Source organism: Asterias rubens, chromosome 10 (assembly GCF_902459465.1).
Source record: "Asterias rubens chromosome 10, eAstRub1.3, whole genome shotgun sequence".
NCBI classification, from domain to species: Eukaryota; Metazoa; Echinodermata; class Asteroidea; order Forcipulatida; family Asteriidae; genus Asterias; species Asterias rubens.
Genome location: NC_047071.1, coordinates 9,652,129 through 9,672,103, shown reverse-complemented (window position 1 = coordinate 9,672,103; position 19,975 = coordinate 9,652,129). Strand labels below are relative to the sequence as shown.

At 40.5% G+C, this 19,975-nt stretch overlaps 1 protein-coding gene across 1 annotated transcript; it reads right to left on the bottom strand.

Annotated features, from left to right (window-relative positions):
* LOC117295253 (collagen and calcium-binding EGF domain-containing protein 1-like) lies at positions 1-17,922 on the bottom strand. Its single transcript, XM_033777797.1, has 10 exons — positions 17,301-17,922; positions 13,295-13,375; positions 10,224-10,276; positions 9,647-9,781; positions 8,666-8,812; positions 6,301-6,410; positions 4,096-4,713; positions 3,777-3,803; positions 2,857-2,892; positions 1-707 (listed from the first exon to the last, which is right to left on the bottom strand). The coding sequence occupies exons 1-10, from the start codon at positions 17,468-17,470 to the stop codon at positions 468-470; spliced, it is 1,617 nt and encodes a 538-aa protein (XP_033633688.1). The 5' UTR covers positions 17,471-17,922; the 3' UTR covers positions 1-467.
* Positions 17,923-19,975: the final 2,053 nt, after the last annotated feature.

The following is a 19,975-nucleotide window of genomic DNA, read 5'->3' as shown; positions in this document are numbered from 1 at the left end:
ATCACCTCGGGAGTCATAGTTTTAACCATAGCACTCGAAGCAGTCAATATTTTGTGTAATAGTACTACGTACAGATCAATGGCAGAAAGGCATTAGAGAGTCTCACGTGTTCTTGCTCACACGTGCGTCGCGGGTGGAGCCTAATGGAACGGTCTATTTGTGAAGAGTGAAAACCACTCGTTTTGTGCATGTCCGTCATAACACTCTTGCAAAGTACCAAATGGCTGACAAGTCTTAGAGAGAAAGATGGGTACTGAGGTTGACTTTCGTTGTGGATGCAACGGTACCTCAGTGAAGACGGTGCAATGATTTATTTAAAGGCAGTGGACACTATTGGTAATTACTCAAAATAATTATCAGCATAAAACCCCACTCGGTAACGAGTAATGGGAAGAGGTTGATAGTATAAAACATTGTGAGAAAACCCTCTTCCCACACCTTTAACGAAGTTTCGGAAATATAAAGGTCTAGTTTCCTGACCCCTCCTCAGAGTAAGAACTACTGGTAAAAGTCAGTTGCTGATTGTGATCGTTGGCAACGACGTCATCTGCCGAGTTTGAGCCGTTGCGGGCGCTTGATGAGCTAGCGTTGTTATTAGACGAAGTGATCGCATTTTCTTGTTGGAAGAGACGTTTCTGAAGTTTGATAATGTCTTTTTTCATCTCGGCTATAATGAGAAGGACAAGCTCACTTGATCCTGAGTCACCCTGTAATTTGTTTTGTGAAGAAGACAAAGAAAAACGGTATAATATGGGTAAAACCAAAATTAATATAGGCAGTGTGGACACTATTGGTAATTACTCAAAAGAATTATTAGAATAAAACCTTACTTGGTAACGAGTAATGGGGAGCTGTTGACAGTAAAACACACTGTGAGAAACGTCTCCCACCGAAGTAACATAGTTTATTTGATTTCGAGACCTCAGATTTAGAATTTTGAGGTCTCCAAATCCAGCATCTGAAAGCACACAACTTCGTGTGACAAGGGTGTTTTTTTCTTTCATTATTATCTTGCTACTTCGACTACCGATTGAGCTCTAATTTTCACAGGTTTGTTATTTCATGTATACTGTTGTGAAGACTAGTCTATGACAATATTACCAATAGTGTCCAGTGTCTTTAACCCCGATGCAAATTTCCATCATTGTTACGGTAGATGACCGCTGCTAAATATAGGATTCCAACTGCCTCTATAATATCGGTGGTCTAGTTGGTGAGACACTGCATATAAAATTGCAAAGGTCGTGGGTTCAAATCCAACCCGAACCCTGTGATTTTTCTCCTCACAGAGATATCGGGAAAGTACTGAGTACAGTGCTAGCACACATCGGTGTATATAGCCTTAGAGATAGCTTTATAATTTTAATAGACGCTATAGGCCTAAATATAAATTATTGTTATTATTAAAGGAACACGTTGCCTTGGATCGGTCGAGTTGGTCTTTGAAAAGCGTTCTGTAACCGTTTGTTATAAAATGCATATGGGTAGAAAGATGTTGTAAAAGTAGAATACAATGATCTACACAAATATGCCTCGAAATTGCGTGGTTTTCTTTTTACCACGTCGACTAACATGGTCGGCCATTTATGGGAGTCAAATTTTTGACTCCCATAAATGGCCGACAGTGTTAGTTCGCGATGTAAAAGGAAAACCGTGCAATTTTGAGTGATACTTGTGTGGATCATTATATTCTACTTTTAAAATATCTTTCTAACCATATGCATTTCATAACAAACGGTTACAAACGCTTTTTATAGACCAACTCGTCCGATCCAAGGCAACGTGTTCCTTTAATGGGTAAAACCAAAATTCATAAGATATAGATAAGATACAGATGTTAAGGTAAACCAATGGGCAAAACAAGTCAACAAATAAGGTTGGTTGATTATGATTGACAATGGCTTGAAACATTTTGATATTTTATTTTAGCCGAAAGCTGACTTTTTATAATCTGCACACAAGGCAAATAGCCCCAACAATTATTTCCGTGTGTAATACTAACTTCTATTATGTAGAAGAAAATAATATCCAAACAACCAGTTTATTTTTCTTTAGCTAAAGAAATAAAAAATAAGTACAGGATGACGGCCACTAAACATTAACAGTCCCAAGCATTATGTGTTTGTGATCAAAATTGTAAACTATATCCACGCATGAAATTTACACAGGGGATGTTGGTGATAGACAGGATATTATGTATTCTTCCAAAAACTCCACAATGCAATACACATTGAACTTGATTCGCTCTGGTATCAATTATGTTCTTAATTAAACAGGCGCGTGTTATCGCAGTAGTGATCAACAACTGTTTGTAGTGAGACCGTCAGTTGGGTGAAGTCTCAAGATGGGACGTCATTGCACTGACGTGGGTACCATCGGATTTGGTTGGCTTAAAGCAATTGCACAACATCGGTAAAAAGTATTGCCCAGAGGCCCACACTTCGTGTATCACAACTTATATATAAAATAACAAACCTGTGAAAATTTAGGCTCAATCGATCATCGGAGTCGGCAGAAAATAACGGGAAAACCCACCCTTGGTTTCAGCACGTTTCGCCGTGTAAATCCGTTATTCTCGATATCGAGAATTGATAATTGTTTTTATGTTCTCTCAAAAAGTAAAGCATTTCATGGAATAATATTCAAGGGAAGTCTTTCACCATTACCTTCTGTTAACCCTGTAAGTTATTTGTAAATCTGTGAACTTTTAATTGTTGTTCTGTTCAGAAAGTGTTCAATGGCTTCAAAAGCAAGAACCAGTTTCGGTTTGTAATCCGAAGGGCTTAGACCAGTGGAGTTATTTGAGCGTCATGTGCCCATAATAATATAAGAATTACGGTATACAACGTTTCTTACCTTTTCTCCCCGGACTCCTGGTACGCCAGTTTCACCCTAAAAAGGAAAAAAAAAATGGAAGTTTCAAAAAGGGCACTAAGGGTTTGTTGTTTTGGGTAGCGATAATATTGTAGAAGGGCTGGTGGGACTGGTTCCAGTTGTCTGGCCACAGTTAGTCGTCGTGTGCACGGTATACTGAATGACGACAACAAAACGCAAAGTCGATGAGAAAGGGCGACGCACTTGGTAATTACTCGAAATAATTATTAGCATAAAACCTTACTTGGTATCGAGTAATGGGGAGACGTTGATAGTATAAAACATTGTGAGAAACGGCTCCCTCTGAAGTTAAATAGTTTTCGAGAAAGAAGTAATATTCCACGAATTTGATTTCGAGACCTCAGATTTAGAGTTTGAGGTGTCGAAATCAAGCATCCAAAAGCACACAACCTCGTGTGACAAGGGTGTTTTTTCTTTCATTATTATCTCGCAACTTCGATGACCGATTGAGCTCAAATTTGCACAGGTTTGTTATTTTATGCATATGTTGAGATACAGCAAGTGAGAAGACTGGTATTTGACAATTACCAATAGTGTCCAGTGTCTTAAAAGCAACAAATTATGGCCTTCAAGAAAACCGAGTGTGAAAAATTGATTAGTTTTCTGCCATTGATCAGTCATCATAGCAAGTTTAAATTCTGCATGGGACTGTGAAAACCGTGTCTTTGTCGGTAATTATAGCAAAATGCAACAGTGCCACGTTATTTCGTCCGGCGCCATTGATTGTTCTGGCCTCTTGTTACTGAAAAGGTACTTTGTGTGCCTTGAATAAAGGAGTGGAACCCGATGCCCATTCTTCCGTGCACATGACAAGCAGCTTTGTAATGCCACTTTTGAAACAAATAAAAGAATACAAATTTCCATCATAAAATATCACTTACCCTTGAACCAGTCGCTCCTCTTGGACCCTGCAAAATATTGAACATTGAGCAAAATGTGTAAAGTACGATTTTTGCTTCAATAGATTAAACTGATGATGGAATCGAAAGATTTTGTGTGAATCAACTTGCTGATTAACGTTTAAAAAAAATCACTGTAATTGTGATGAACTAGGTGGATTTCTTAGCTCTGACATAATAAGCAAACAATGGTCAATACTGTTTCGAAAATGGTTTTGTACAGAGAACGAACTAACGTTACAAAACAGTTTTGAATGTCACTGGATTCTGTTGAGTTCAAGTTATTTACGTTCATCCTTACCGTTACCCATCGGCGACTTAGCTCATCCACGGTCAAGTTTGCTTCACCAACCATCAACAGCCCCGGAGGCCCTGGAGGTCCCGGCGGTCCAAAGTCTCCCTTCTTCCCGGTCAGTCCCCTCGAGCCCATCAGTCCCATCGGACCGGGTTCACCAATTTCCCCCTTGTCACCCTTAGGTCCTTCCGCTGATGATTCAATAAATCCCCTTCCTCTCGCGACGACGCATGACCCTTTGTCCCCTTTAGATCCCGGTAGACCTGTCTGACCGAGTCTCCCGTTGAAACCACGGGGTCCCAGCGGACCCGTGTCCCCCTTGTGTCCAACCGCTCCCCGGGGACCCAAAGAGCCCGGGGCTCCATGTCTACCGGGAGCTCCAGTTAGACCAGGCGGGCCGTGAGTGCCGTGTAACCCCCGTGCTCCTCTGTCACCCTTCGCACCAGGTCTACCGGGTAAACCGGGCAAACCCTTAGGGCCGGGCATGCCTGCTCCTGGTTCGCCTTTCTCTCCCTTGGCCCTCTGACTGGGCTGTAGAGGCATCTGCTGATTACTGTTAACATGTAGAAGTACTTCACTGGATAGAGTGGGAGGTTGAGGTAATCTGCCTTCTAAAACGGCAATCTATGCATAATACATGAACAAACAAGATTCATCATGAGTCTTGAAAATTCGGTTGGAGATAGATACAGAACAGGAAAGGCTTATCCAAACCCTATGATATAGGTTTTCTCGGTCAAATTCGGCAAATTAGCAGTCATTTTCATTTTCATGCGTTCGAACTAAAGCTGTTTTGTTTTGCCTCTCCAGTTGTTACTGCGTTTCAAATTTAGAATTTGGCCATTCAATTTCGTTTTGAGTCGGGACAAATTCCTTTAGCACTCTGTTCAATTTAGCGTATCAACATTCTTTTTTGTGACACACACGCCTCAAGAGGGGTCTGTGAATTTGAATACTGCTTTAATGAGTTGCTAATTTGAATGAATATTTTATTAAATCGAATGACGCAACATTATACTTGACTAATCATAAAACGAAATCGAATTACCCTTTTCAGTAGCATTCGATTTCGCGCGAAATAGAATATAGCTTGATGGTTAAATTGGCTGCTCTTTTTTCGAAATTTTGACCGAGAAAACCTATAGTACATGAATTCGATAAAAGGCTTGTCTAAATAGGGGCATGCCCTTCATCTATTAATTATGCCCAGCATATTTCAGAAAGAGGTGCAAAAGAAGACTGGATAAGTGAACATAGCAAGGTCCCAATTTAGGACTTCGGGATCTCGGAGCAAATTTCTCAGAATGTCATAACATCGAAATGAGAGAAGACAGTCTTCAATTGTTTTTGTATTTTTAAAACATACTATTATAAACTGCAACAGACCCCTTCCATAATGTATGCCACACTGCTGTACGCGCACGTTTTTACGCACCGAGAACACATCGTTCATTTACCCGTCTCCCGTTGTCTCACAGAGGGCGCTGTTTGAGAGTGTGACGTCATGCAAGGGATCTATTACACAGACCATAATCGCCACAATGTATACAGGACCCAATAACATAGAGCTACTTTTAAGCACAACAAAAATAGCTATAAGCACAAACAAAATTATGCTTACCAGAATAAAGTTACCACAAGTAAAATCTGTGATTGGTATCCTGCTTAGTATTGCTTAGCAGAAACGTTTTAAGCAATGTTTCCTGGGTGTTTAAAGCCGTTATACACTTTCGGTACAGAAAAAAAAAGTCACAGATTCACAATTAATTTACAGGGTTTACAGAAGGTAATGGTGAAGGACTTCTCTTGAAATATTATTCCATGAAATGCTTTACTTTTTGAGAAAACATTATAACAATATCAATTCTCGATAGCAAGAATTACGGATTTATTTTAAACACAATGTCATGACACGGCGAAACGTGCGGAAACAAGAGTGGGTTTTCCCGTTACTTTCTCCCGACTCCGATGACCGATTGAGCCTAAATTGTTACAGGTTTGTAAAGTTGTGATACACGAAGTGTGGGACTTGGACAGTACTGTTTACCGAAAATGTATAATGGCTTTAAGCTGCTCTATGAAATTGGGCCCTCTATTGTGATATCATGGTATTACACTTCGCTCAGCAATCAAGATTCATGTTACTATAAGATCATTCTCAGACCTTATTGAAATCAACCCCATTAGGCCACAATGAGAATTCATTCGCACCTTGGCTTGTACTTTCAATATGGAATCTTTGAAAGACTGGAGTTGATTGCAGCTGGTGGAACATCGCCCATTCGCGAATGGCCCATCCGGTTCAGCGTCTCTCTTGTGATCTGAATCAGGCAGCCGTGGGTCAAAGAGAAATGACTAATCATAAATTTACGAGCAAAATAAATTATTGAAATTAATAAGTTGTTTTTTCAGGAGGAAGTGCATAAATCAAACACAAGAAATGAAAGGAATTGTCACTTCTCATTCAAGTTTTCCAGTGTATAAGTTTGCTATAAATGGCATCCTTCATTCGAATTAAATAACCAGCCACTTTGGAAACAGGATTTGTCATAAATGGAAGTTATTGGTGAATTTCAATCTGAAAGTTCATATCAGTACCAATTCTCCAGAGAAATAATTCCAGCTGAAATGCCTTGGAAGATAACCTTACTCAGCGAAACTGGGAATGGAACGATGCGTTGAGCTAAAAAATCTGATGGTTCTGATGAGTCAAGTATAGCTAAACAATAATTGAACAGTTGCTGGACTGGCAACCAAGGCGTTGGCTTCGAAGTGTATTTCTGTTGATGTTTGTTGTTTGGTTATGTTGCTTCCTGTTGTAAAGTGACTACCGCAGTTCTACGTCGAATGCTGTTCTTTAGTTAATGAAAAGGGCATTTGAAATAGATACATATTAAAGGCAGTGGACACTATTGGTAATTACTCAAAATAATTATTAGCATAAAACCGTTCTTGGTGACGAGTAATGGGGAGAGGTTGATGGTATGAACATGATGAGAAACGGCTCCCTCTGAAGTGACGTAGTTTTCGAGAAAGAGGTAATTTTCCATAAATTTGATTTCGAGACCTCAGATTTAGAACTTGAGGTCTCGAAATCAACCATCTAAACGCACACAACTTCGCGTGACAAGGGTGTGTTTTCTTTCATTATTACTTGAATGCAACTTCGATGACCGATTGAGCTCAAATTTTTACAGGTTTGTTATTTTATGCATATGTTGAGATACACCAACTCTGAAGGCTAGTCTTTGAAAATTACCAATAGTGTCCACTGCCTTTAAGTACTTCGTTCATAAATACAGATTATTTTTATGTTTGTCAGATATTTACAGAATCATAATCATACACTACACAAGGGAACTCAAAGCGTACAATAAATATTGACAAATTGACGTAAACTACTCGAATTGCTTTAAAGTCACCTGGAAGTGGTATTTTTTCAAAATAAAGCTTTTGTCACTAATATATGTGTTTTGATGGGTGGAATGTGAATAAAAAGTTAACTAAGGTTTTAAAAAACCAGTTCTTATGTTATTTACAAATTTAAGAGTAGACCCCGACCCGAGAGGGCGCTGTTCGTGACGTCAATCGAGGCAGACTTTGCCTGTAATGCGTAGAGTAAACACAATTGCAAAGTACATGTACGGACCAAGTCGTGAGTTTGTACGTTTCAAAAAAAAGATTGTTTTGGTTTTTTCCGGCAAAGCCGACCAGGTGTATTGCTGCTGAATGCAGAAAAACACTTTTTGAAACGTACCAACTCACGACCTGGACGTACAAGTACTTTGCACGTGTGTTTACTATACGCATTGCAGGCAAAGTCTGCCTCGATTGACGTCACAAAAGGGGTAGGCGGAGTCAGCCCCCAAACAACTTTATATATTTTTTAAACATATAAATCGTGACAAACAATTACTAAAAAAATTGTTTTATTGTTCGTAAACATATACTCTTATGTTTGAAAGAAGAAAAATTATATTTCCAGGTGACTTTAAAGATACTGGACACTATTGGTCATTGTCAAAGACCAGGGGTCGATTTCACAAAGAGTTAGGACTCGTCTTATCTCGAGTTATCTTAAGGTCTGCATGCTACAGTGTAGGGTTGGGACTCGTCCTAAGTCCTAAGATTAGTCTAAGAGTTTTGTGAAATCGACGGCAGTCTTCTCACTTGGTGTATAACAGCATGCACAACATAATAAACTTGTGAAAACTTGAACTCAGTCGGTCGTCGAAGTTGCGTGATAAATAATTGGAAGAAAAACAACCCTTGTCACATAAGTTGTGTGCTTTCAGATGCTTGATTTCGGGACAAAAAATTTAATTCTGAGATCTCGAAATCAGATTCAAATGTTTAAGTTGAAAATTACTTCTTTCTCGAAAAACTATTACTTCAGAGGTAGCCGTTTCTCACAATGGCAATACTATCAACAGCTCTCCATTGCTGGTTACAAGTTGTTATGCTAATAATTATTTCGAGTAATAACCAATAGTGTCACGTACCTGTAAATGTTACTTGATTTAAACGTAGGCACAATTTGCTCGAAGGATCGTTTTTTTCCTTGTGCATATCTTACCTGAACCATTTACTGCTTCCGCCAACGCACACGTTTTCCCGTCATCCCCTATTTGGTAGCTATGACGACAAGAACAATAAAAGCTCCCTGCGGTATTATTACAGAAATGATGGCAGCCTCCATTGTTATTGTTACATTCGTTGACATCTGCGGGGAAGATGACACCAAGATTAAATATAGAATTGGTAAACGAAAAAAAAACGACGGATTAAAGGCAGTGGACACTATTGGTAATTACTCAAAATAATTATTAGCATAAAACCTTTCTTGGTGACGAGTAATGGGGAGAGGTTGGTGGTATAAAACATTGTGGGAAACAGCTCCCTCTGAAGTGCCATAGTTTTCGAGAAAGACGTAATTTTTCACGAATTTGATTTCGAGACCTCAGGTTTAGAACTTGAGGTCTCGAAATCAACCATCTAAACGCACACAACTTCGTGTGACAAGGGTGTTTTCTTCTTTCATTATTATCTCGCAACTTTGATGACCGATTGAGCTTAAATTTTCACAGGTTAGTTATTTTATGCATATTATGTTGTGATACACCAACTAAGAAGGCTAGTCTTTGACAGTTACCAATAGTGTCCACTGCCTTTAAGCCAAAATGTTCATAAAAGTTCGTTATTACATTATTTTAGGCCTGTATGGTTGATCATTCTGTCTGTGACAGGATGGTTCGAATCCTAATTGAATTACCTTTAAGGGATTACTGTGACAAAGAGACATGTAAATTTAACTAGCAGCATATTGGGTGTGACAGAAAAGTAACGGTAGGCAAGATGCCGCATGAAACGACAGAGGGAGTGCCTTAAACAACATTGATGACGAAGCAAAATCTGGAAAATGTATACCATAACTAGATAAAAATACTCAGCATTATGGTATGGTAAAGAAAAAGGTAAGCGACGAGGCACATAACCAAATACGGAAGACAACGCCAAAATGAGAGTACTTATATTGATGGAGAAGTTTATTCCTCACCTTCACAATAAGGATGTTCTCGGATGCGGAACTTTTCCTTATTCAGTTCGTATCCATGGTAACATGTACAATGGGCACGTCCAAAGTCATCGGAGCACCGCTGCTCGCATGGTGCACTTGCGCATACATCAAATTCTGCAATAATAGTTATCGAAAAAGAAAAAAAGAAAAAAAATCATAAACAAGTTTATGGTGCTATCTTGGTTGATGTTGGCAGTCATGCTTATTGTCAGTTGGTCATGTTGCTGTTTTTCTGATGCGGCTGATGTTGTTGCTGCTATCAAAGCACCTGCAGTTATTGTTCTTGCTGCTGCTGTTGTTGTTTTGGTTGAAGTTTTTTGGTTATTTTGCTGTGCTTGTTGTTGTTGTTGTTGTTATTGTGGCTGTTGCTGTTTGTTGCTGTTATTAACGGGGATGTTGTTGCTGCCTGCTGTTTATGCCGCTGCTGCGGCTGATGTTGTTGTTGTTGATGATGTTGTTGCTGATGGTCTTGTTGTTGTTGTTGTTGTGTAATTTATAAGTTAGAGATTAAAGATCCGTTGGCAAAAAAAAAAACATTCCACTTGCTCATTCTTACCTATTAGAACACAGCGACCATCAGCAAACTGGTAGCCAGAGCAACATGTTTTTCTGCGGAGGAAAACACCATTATTGACGGATTGTCAAAATAAAACGTGTATCGAGAGTCTTTGAGGTCTGCTGAGCCGAAAATTCACCTGTTTCGTGGAAGCACATTAAAGGAACACGTTGCCTTGGTTCGGTCGAGTTGGTCTTTGAAAAGCGTTCTGTAACCGTTTGATATAAACTCGAAATGGTTAGAAAGATGTTGTAAAAGTAGAATACAATGATCTTCACAAAATATGCCTCGAAACTGCGTGGTTTTCTTTTTACCTCGTCGTCTAACACCGTCGGCCATTTATGGGAGTCAAGTTGTTGACTCCCATAAATGGCTGACCGTGTTAGTTCGCGACGTAAAATGAAAACTGTGCAATTTTGAGTGATACCTTGTGTGGATCATTATATTCTACTTTTAAAGCATCTTTCTAACCATATGCAATTCATAACAAACTGTTTCAAACGCTTTTTATAGACCAACTCGTCCGATCCAAGGCAACGTGTTCCTTTAATTGTACGGGCTATTCTCTGCGATTAGTTGGCAGTCTGCAACGTTTGCAGACGACAATAATGGATCAAGTCTGTATTACACAGGGTTCCTCCCTCGATGCAAGGTTATACAAACCCAAGTCAGTTTGTATTGCCATTGATTTCAAGCGTCATTACCAAACGTATAACAACAGACCCTTTAAAGAGAGAGCCCAAGTCGAAACTGTTTTTTTTTTTTTTTTTTTTTTTTTTAACAGCATTTTGCAAATACAGCGTGAAACTTTGACTTTTAAAAAGAGAAATGAGAATTGGCTGTGGCAACAACCAAAAGGACCGAGGTTATAAAGGCTTTAAAGGAACACGTGCCTTGGATCGGCCGAGTTGGTCTATAAAAAGCGTTTGTAACCGTTTTTTTTAATAAAATGCATATGGTTGGAAATAATGTTGTAAAAGTAGAATACAATGATCCACACAAACATGCCTCGAAATTGGGTGGTTTCTCTTTTACTGTGCGAACTAACACGGTCGGCCATTTATGGGAGTCAACAAATTGACTCCCACATAAATGGCCGACCGTGTTAGTCGACGAGGTTAAATGAAAACCGTGCAATTTCGAGGCATGTTTGTGTGGATCATTGTATTCTACTTTTAAAACGTCTTTCTACCCATACGCATTAAAAACGGTTACAAACGCTTTTTCAAAGACCAACTCAACCGATCCACGGCAACGTGTTCCTTTAAAAAGACTACACTTTGCTTCCACGTTACACAATGATTGATAGTGGTGTGCGTTTAATTTACGACGTGCGTGTCCTGTATTTCTTCGTGAGCTTGGGGTTCTAAACCGTTGATTTTCTTTCAATTGTTCAAGGTTTGGTGAACTTTTCGCCTACTAATGATGTTACATGGGTGACGTGGTGTGTATGAAGGTCACACGCAACTGTGAAATCCAAAGATATGATCAGGGCACTCGAAGGCAAACATATTAATAATGCATTCCTTGGGGCCCATTCATAAATCTGTTCGCCGATAAAAAGCAAAATAGGGTGTTGTTTTTATTAGAAAAGACTTACATAAGAGAAAGTGCATTTCGTTAACGGTTAGATAACATTTGACAGCGTAGTGAAATTGTTACACAATGGTTTTGGCATTGATACGCCACTCGTCTATTTGCATATTAATCACCGGCAAGTAACCTTGCCGTTTGCTAGCTTATCGGTCCACTTTCACAACGCTATGTTACGTTTAGTAGGCACCCACAACGTGCTGCCCCAGGCGGTGCAAATGAATTAGAAAATCTGCTAACGGCCATCCCGTATTAAGCAAAATAAATATACTACCACTAACAGACTTGGTGCAATTTGGCACAAGAAGATGCAAACAACAATGCTAACTATAGGTTACAAGCTAAACTGCCTTGATGTACCTTTTGTGACTGGTATCCTGCCTAGCAAAAAATTGTAAATCAATATTTTCTGCTTAAAGGCAGTGGACACTATTGGTAATTACTCAAAATAATTATCATCATAAAACCTTAATTGGTGACGAGTAATGGAGAGAGGTTGATGGTATAAAACATTGTGAGAAACGGCTCCCTCTGAAGTGACATAATTATATAGTTTTCGAGAAAGAAGTAATTTTCTACGAATTTGATTTCAAGACCTCAAGTTTAGAACTTGAGGTCTCGAAATCAAAAAACCTGAACGCACACGACTTCGTGTGACAAGGATTTGTTTGTTTCATTATTATCTCGCAACTTCGACGACCGATTGAGCTCAAATTTTCACAGGTTTGCTATTTTATGCATATGTTGAGATACACCAAGTGTGAAGACTAGTCTTTGCCAATACCCAATAGCGTCCACTGCCTTTAAGCAAAATAAATATGCTACCACTAACAGACTTGATGCAATTTGGCACAAGAAGATGCAAAGCACAACAACAATGCTAACTATAGGTTACAAGCTAAACTGCCTTGATGTACCGTTTGTGACTGGTATCCTGCCTAGCAAAAAATTGTAAATCAATATTTTCTGCTTAAAGGCAGTGGACACTATTGGTAATTACTCAAAATAATTATTAGCATAAAACCCTGCTTGGTGACGAGTAATTGGGAGAGGTTGGTGGTATAAAACATTGTGAGAAACGGCTCCCTCTCCCTCTAGTTTTCGAGAAAGAAGTTATTTTCCACGAATTTGATTTCTAGACCTCAGATTTATAATTGTTGAGGTCTCGAGATCAACCATCTAAACGCACACAACTTCGTGTGACAAGGGTGTTTTTCTTTTTTCATTATTTTCTCGCAACTTCGACGACCAAATGAGCTCAAATTTTCACACAGGTTTTTTATTTAATGCATATGTTGAGATACACCAACTTTGTGAGAAGACTTGTGTTTGACAATTACCAATAGTGTCCACTTTCTTTAAGCAGCTCTATGAAATTGGGCCATGCCACGAGGATGTGGTTAAGGAATTAATTAAGTATTCTGTGAAATATACCCCAAACCGGGCCCAACGGGTAACGTTGAAAAAGGGAAACCTACTTTGTACACCTTCCGACGCTCCCGTCCCATTTGCGACAGTCGTAGGATGATGTGATGACTTTCGATGGCGGGCACTCTTGTCTAAAACAATAAACCATCAGAAAACAGCATTGGTCAAATAACAATGAGGAACTATAATGGTGCTATTCTATTACACACGAATCATTGATGTACAGTTTGTACACCTAGCCGAAGAGAAGCAGTTAATGGTTACTTGTTGGTTCATTGGCGTTATTGTACATTATTGGTGGTAACACAACATACTTTAAAGAGACCAATAAAACTTCTCAATTCTGTAAGATAGGCGTGGGCAGCTATCACAATTTACTACCAGACTAGTCGGGCTAGTCTTCGGCACTAGTCGCACTATACAGGTCACTCGGGGGTCATTGACTTTTCTCTGATGGTCGGGGCCAGTGGGGGTAACAACAATAGCCTCGGCCAAAGGCCACGTGACGTTCTTTCGGCATCCCCATAGGATTCGGAGGTTTTTTGTGAACTAGTTTATACAATCTTACAGGAAGTGGTATACTTCCGGATTTAATTGAGTCAGATGACCACAAGGGGAAACCTGTCTTGGACAAAAAGTCATGAAAAATTAGGTCAGAAACCAATATTTTTTACCAATCAAAATGTATCCAACTGTATAAGAAAACAATTTTGAATATTTTATTTCAAAAGGTGGTAGCGTTTTTGAGATTTTGCGGAAAATCTGGAGCGGCTATGTCCATCACGCAGGAAGAACAATCTGCGATTTGGATACATATTATATGAGAAGTGTAACTGTCAGTAACGCTCATCAGATTCAATTTGGGAGGGAAATCATTTGTTTTCTTTTTCCATAACCGCCGTACTTCAAGGTGAAAAGTTTCACAAAATGCGTTATTATAGGCCTATACTGTACAAAGCTGCTGCACCAATGAGTTTTTATCGCGCCTTGCTTTCACGGTCATTTCCAAACTTATACAGGCCCTTTAAGTTTAAGCTAACATTTCAAACACGGATTAAAGGCATTGGACACTATTGCTAGTTACTCGAAATAATTATTAGCATAAACCCTTCTTGGTGACGAGTAATGGGGAGAGGTTGATAGTATAAAACATTGTGAGAAACGGCTCACTCTGAAGTGCCATAGTTTTCGAGAAAGGAGTAATTTTCCACAAATTTGATTTCGAGACCTCAGATTTAGAACTTGAGGTCTCGAAATCAACCATCTAAACGCACACAACTTCGACGACTCCGTGTGACAATTAAGAGTGTTTTGTTTCTTTCATTATTATCTCGCAAGTTCGAAGACCGATTGAGCTCAGATTTTCACATGTCTGTTATTTTATGCATATGTTGAGATACACCAACTGTGAAGGTTAGTCTTTGACAATTAACAATAATGACTAACTGTCCACTGCCTTTGAGGTATATTTTGCAACAGATCGTTGACACAATCAGGACATTGGTCTAGATTGTTGTCCGCTCTCAGAAACAACACTTCCCTTCCTCCGGCAATAAGGAACATCTTAATCAAGCGTCAGTGGTTTCAAGTTATTCCCCCGTTCAAAACATCGAACATCGAACAGTATAATATTTCCGTCCACGCGCTCCTTTGCCATAAGGATTCTCTCCATGGAGAACGCCTGGAAACGGTTGCATGTAAGTTGCCTCGTGTCTCCATGGTCACAAGAGGCAATTTACAGGCAACCGTTTCCAGGCGTTCTCCACATAGAGAATCCTTTCACATTTGAATGTTCACATTTTATACTGGGTGCGTTCGTTTAGCTTCCCCGGGTCGACCCCGGTGTGTGGCGTTTTCTTTTTCCAGGACGAACGTGTTCAGATAATTACCCACGTTCGTCTTGGGAAAAAAACCGCCACACACCAGGGTCGACCCAGGGAAGCTAAACGAACGGACCCTATGCCTGGGGATCGTCAACGCATTTTCTGAAAATTGCTCGTGATTGTCATGATGCAGCATGCACTGCAGTTGGTTGCCTAAAAGTTGACGGCAAAATAATAGTCCCGTGTATTATGGCAATGCCCTAATAAACTCAACAGAGACTGTGGCCCCTCGTTTACCAGCAGTGGCCGATTGCAGGGATTGGTGGGAGTCTTCTAGGCTGGCAGTTCCATAAGTGTGCATTCAATAATGTGCATCCGACTCGTATCAGAGGGGGCTAAAGAAGAAAATTCAGACGAATCACACCACCCTTTTCTTTAAATAACACCATCGACGCTCGATTAGCTAACAACATTCTCTCTTCCCCCTAATAAACCCCAATCCCCGGCCACCCACACATAGCTCCCCAGAGCTCGCCAATCTCCCTTTTCACTTCATTAACTCTGTTTGTGTAGTCAAGGGCTCTCAGAAAAGCAAACTTAATCACTGTAGGCCTACTAGCCAAGAACCCAATGGGAAGAGAAGACAAAGAAGGAAGTTCCAATTTTATATGTGGTTGTGGGAGGAAAACCCAAAATAATTATTTCCAGCGAAAACCCGCACAGTCAGGTAGGGACTGAACACTCAATCAACCTAGTGCCCCTAATAGACAGCGAGACTCGAACCAGGGTCCTCTTACTCTATGGTCCTAGGTAGAGGTGGAAGGCGAGGAAAGATACCACTACGCCAACCCGACCACCGCTCTTGAAATTAAAGGCAGTGGACACTATTGGTAATTACTCAACAAAGTTATTAGAAAAAAAACTTAATTGGTACCGAGTAATGGGGAGAGGTTGATAGTATAAAACATTGTGGGAAACGGCTCCCTCTGAAGTGACATAGCTTTCGAGAAAGAAGTTATTTTCAACGAATTTGATTTCGAGACCTCAGAATTAGATTTTGAGGTCTCGAAATCCAACATCTGAATACACAACTGCATAGCTCCATGGTGTGACAAGGTTGTTTTTTCTTATTATTATTATCTCGCAACTTCGACGACCAATATTGAGCTCAAATTTTCACAGGTTTGTTATTTTATGCATATGTTGAGATACACCAAGTGAGATGACTGCGGTCTTTGACAGTTACCAATAGTGTTCAGTGTCTTTATGTGAAAAGGGGGTCTACCGCAAGTCAAAAATCGGCAGCAATCTCGTACTGGTGATGCGTGCACATAACACAGTTAACAGATTATTGGACCCAATTTGGGTTTTGTTACAGACACATTTCTGATTGGTTCATTTCTAATTCAAAGCGGAAGTTTTCTTAAATTGGTCCCGTAATTTGTTTCCCTGATGCAGAACAGATCCTTTATCCCATCTCTCCGCGAGATCTAAAGAAAACGCGGTGCTGACTTTTGACACTGGGGTTGCATCTAGGGTCCATTGACAAGGTACGTAACAATTACGCTACAGCACCCAATGTGCATCGCAGCTGTTACTCCGGGGTTCGCCAATTTGGGGGTATAAGGCGGTGGTCGGGGAGACCGCCTTGTAAAACGATACCTTCTTCAAATTGTGCATCTGAAAAAAAGTACAGCACTAAAAATACATTTTATCTGATGGGAAAGTTTACCGGGGAAATAAGAAGAGCGCATAGTGTGAGTGACGGGAAACTTTCTATCAGCTGAAAGTTAACATATTTTTTTAACACCTGAATGTACAATTATTATATTATTTGTATTATTATCTCCCAACTCCAATGATCAATTGAGCTCAAATGTTCACAGGTTTGTTATTGTATGCATGTACACCAAGTGAGAACACTGGTCTTTCACAATTACCAATAGTGTACCTTCCCTTTATTGGAGGTAGAAATAGAAAACAGTAAAGTACAATCGATGGAAATAAGTTACGAGTTTCGCATTACTTTACTTTACTGAAAGGAACGTAAGTGCCTTCATTTTGGTTCACAAGCCTTGACTTTAAAATAGCAATGTCAAGATCTTTGAGATGTCTTCTGACTTTTTAAAATTGGTTTCTGGAGTTATTCCAAATACGATTCTGCTATCTAGGTCATTCAGAAATCTCACGTGCTCGCTGTTTGTGTGTGGGTTTGGTAAGATTGATTACTTACCCAAGCTCTTGTGTTGCAGTTCCACGCCTTCCGAAGATTGTCATCAAACAGAAAATAATTTGCAGGGAGCCACTTAAAGTCCACTGCCTGTGTTGAAACACAGTAAGCTGTGGTGAGAAGATCAGCTTCTGTAACTGTGTCATTCTGGGACGGTGTGAAGCGATACTCATTCAGTAACTAAAGTCCTTGATCAATTGTCCACAACCCGTTAATATGGATGTTGTGTGACTGTTAAAGATAACTGAGATGACAGGCTGTAAGTGCTCATCATGTGTGTTGAGTAGGAGTCCGTACAGTTCCTCCAAACTGGGTAGCAGAGGCGAAACGCGTGCGCCGTGAATTTGTCAAAGACCACGGGGGACTGGGGACCTCCTGTGTGCGCCTTCGTCGGTGACACCGATCAACTGAAGGGGTGGGGATCAAGCTACAGGCACAATTTCATGAGGGGAAATATTTACACGAGGGGTTGTAGGTTTACATAATGAGTGTTCAGTGGCGCTGTTGCAACCCACCGCTACGCTACACTGATGATACGAGACAATTAACGTTGTGCATGCGGCTGTCATCCAGCATGTTTTACGGGTTAAATTCCCAGCTGTCACATGGGTGTCTCGCCGCACGCTGTAGGGTCCCTGAGCAAAATGTGGATGAGGGGTTACCATCAGGTCATCCATGGGCAAGCACATTCGCTCTGAATAGGTTATCAATACATGTGTTAAGAAATCCCAATGTTACGTATAGGTGGTGAACACACTGAACCCAAGGCCCCCCGCCATGCGAGAGGGGTGGTAACAGGTGTTTACCCCCGTTGCTCTCTGGTGAGAGGTTGCAAACCGACACCTCCATGCGTCCCACACCAAGGAGGGAAGACTGAAACTCTTGCGCTAAATTTGTTGGAAACACGGATATATTGAATTTAGAAAACCTGATTTTATCGAGCAACTATAATAATGAACGAGCATAAACAGGTTAATTCCGGTCAACAAACAAACCCAAACATCGCATATTTTTGGGATTGAAAAGAGAACGATGCAGAGAGGTGGAAGGTTCTACACCAAACACCAATGGTTGAAGAAATGTGCCCTCATGCTGAGATCTAGAATACAGAAGAGGCTAGAACATAAGCGATTCCATGTATTATTTAACAACTGCCTCCACTTACAGTCACTGGGAAATCCCAACCCACCGCACTACCTTGGGACAAAATGTTTGCAGGTGGTTGTACTTCCTATCCATGCGACCGTGTAACCTTTTCAACCATCGTAACAAAACTGCTTTGTTTCAAAGCTTATTATTCTTCTTGGCGGGAAATCTTTCTGCGTAGAGCTGAGTCCAAAACCGATTATTTTCAGAAAATCACAACTCGTTTAGTAGAGAGGAAACAAAGGACATCTGTTTTGAGTCCCACTTGTTGTTCTTCATGACCCACAAAACCAAGAAGTAAACCACAGGGACATTGAATGTGAAAGTTAAAAACAAGTGTACGAAAAAAAACAAGAGCAAGTATAGGGGTCTACATGTTGTGGTCCTCCGTTTTACCATGGAGGTAGAATTCTACCTCCATTGTTTTACATAGGCCGATAACAGATGTTTTCTCAACAAACCGAAGAAAGATGTGGAAACGTTCTCCTCTGTGGCTGTTAAAAGCATGGATGTATAGAAACATCCAGCAATTAACGTTGGAAACCTCTCATTTGATGCTATAAATCATCTCCTTAATCTTGATTGAAACTGTCGAGGAAATGAATACATGTAATAGGAAAAACAAATCAGACAAACGAGCAGTGGAACGTGAGGCATTGGACGACGAAGCACTGTGTTGTTGCATCCGCACGCCTATTCTCGCCCGCTCGGTGAACTTCCCGTCTCGTTGCAAGAGGGTCGTGGTCCAACATTGACCTTCTTGTTTTTACAGAACTCAGTCAATGACTTCCGCCAACGCCCCAAATTACGTTTGAAGGACTGATAGAAATAATGTATTGCAGGACACGAGTATAAAACCTTGACTTTTTATTTTCCTTTTTGAGACAACTCTTTGGCTGAAGGTTGTTGAATAGTGTTGTTAAGGTCAGGGTAAGACTGTGACGTATACAGGCTTGATTCTTGATTCATTCCTCGTTTGTTTTACCTTCCAATCCTTATTATGTGTACCATCAATCCATCCCTGTTGACTTCATGGCCACCCCCAGCCCTTCAGTCTACCAAACCCACTCAAATCCCTCCACATCGACATCAACTTGAATACCCCTTTACCAACTTTGCAAACCCATCCTGTCCACTTTTAAATCCCTCCTTATACCCGAGAAGCCCCTTCGAATCCCTCTACCCACCTTAAAATCCCTCGTCTACCAACCGTCTTCAGTGCCATCCCCTTCCCCACAATCAAACCCCTCCTCTACCCACCTCAAATCATCCTTGTCGCCTCCCTCGTCAACCAACTGTCTTCAGTGCCCTCCCCTTCCTCACATTCAAACCCCTCCCCACCCACCTTCCAATCCCTCCCCTCACCTACAATTCCCTGCCCTCTTAACGTCTCCCCCTTCCCCACCTTCAAATCCCTCGTCTCCGTCTTCAGTGCCCCCCCCCCCCCCCCCCTCACAATCTTCAAACCCCTCTTCCACCCATTTCCAATCCCTCTACTCACATACAATTCCCTCCCCTACTCGCCATCTTTA

Coding starts and splice junctions, on each gene's coding strand:
- LOC117295253 (XM_033777797.1), bottom strand. CDS start 17,470: ATGAGTATCGCTTCACACCGTCCCAGAATGACACAGTTACAGAAGCTG. Junction 13,376..17,300: donor ACTGCAACACAAGAGCTTGG/GTAAGTAATCAA, acceptor TTATTGTTTTAG/ACAAGAGTGCCCGCCATCGA. Junction 3,804..4,095: donor TAAGTCGCCGATGGGTAACG/GTAAGGATGAAC, acceptor AATATTTTGCAG/GGTCCAAGAGGAGCGACTGG.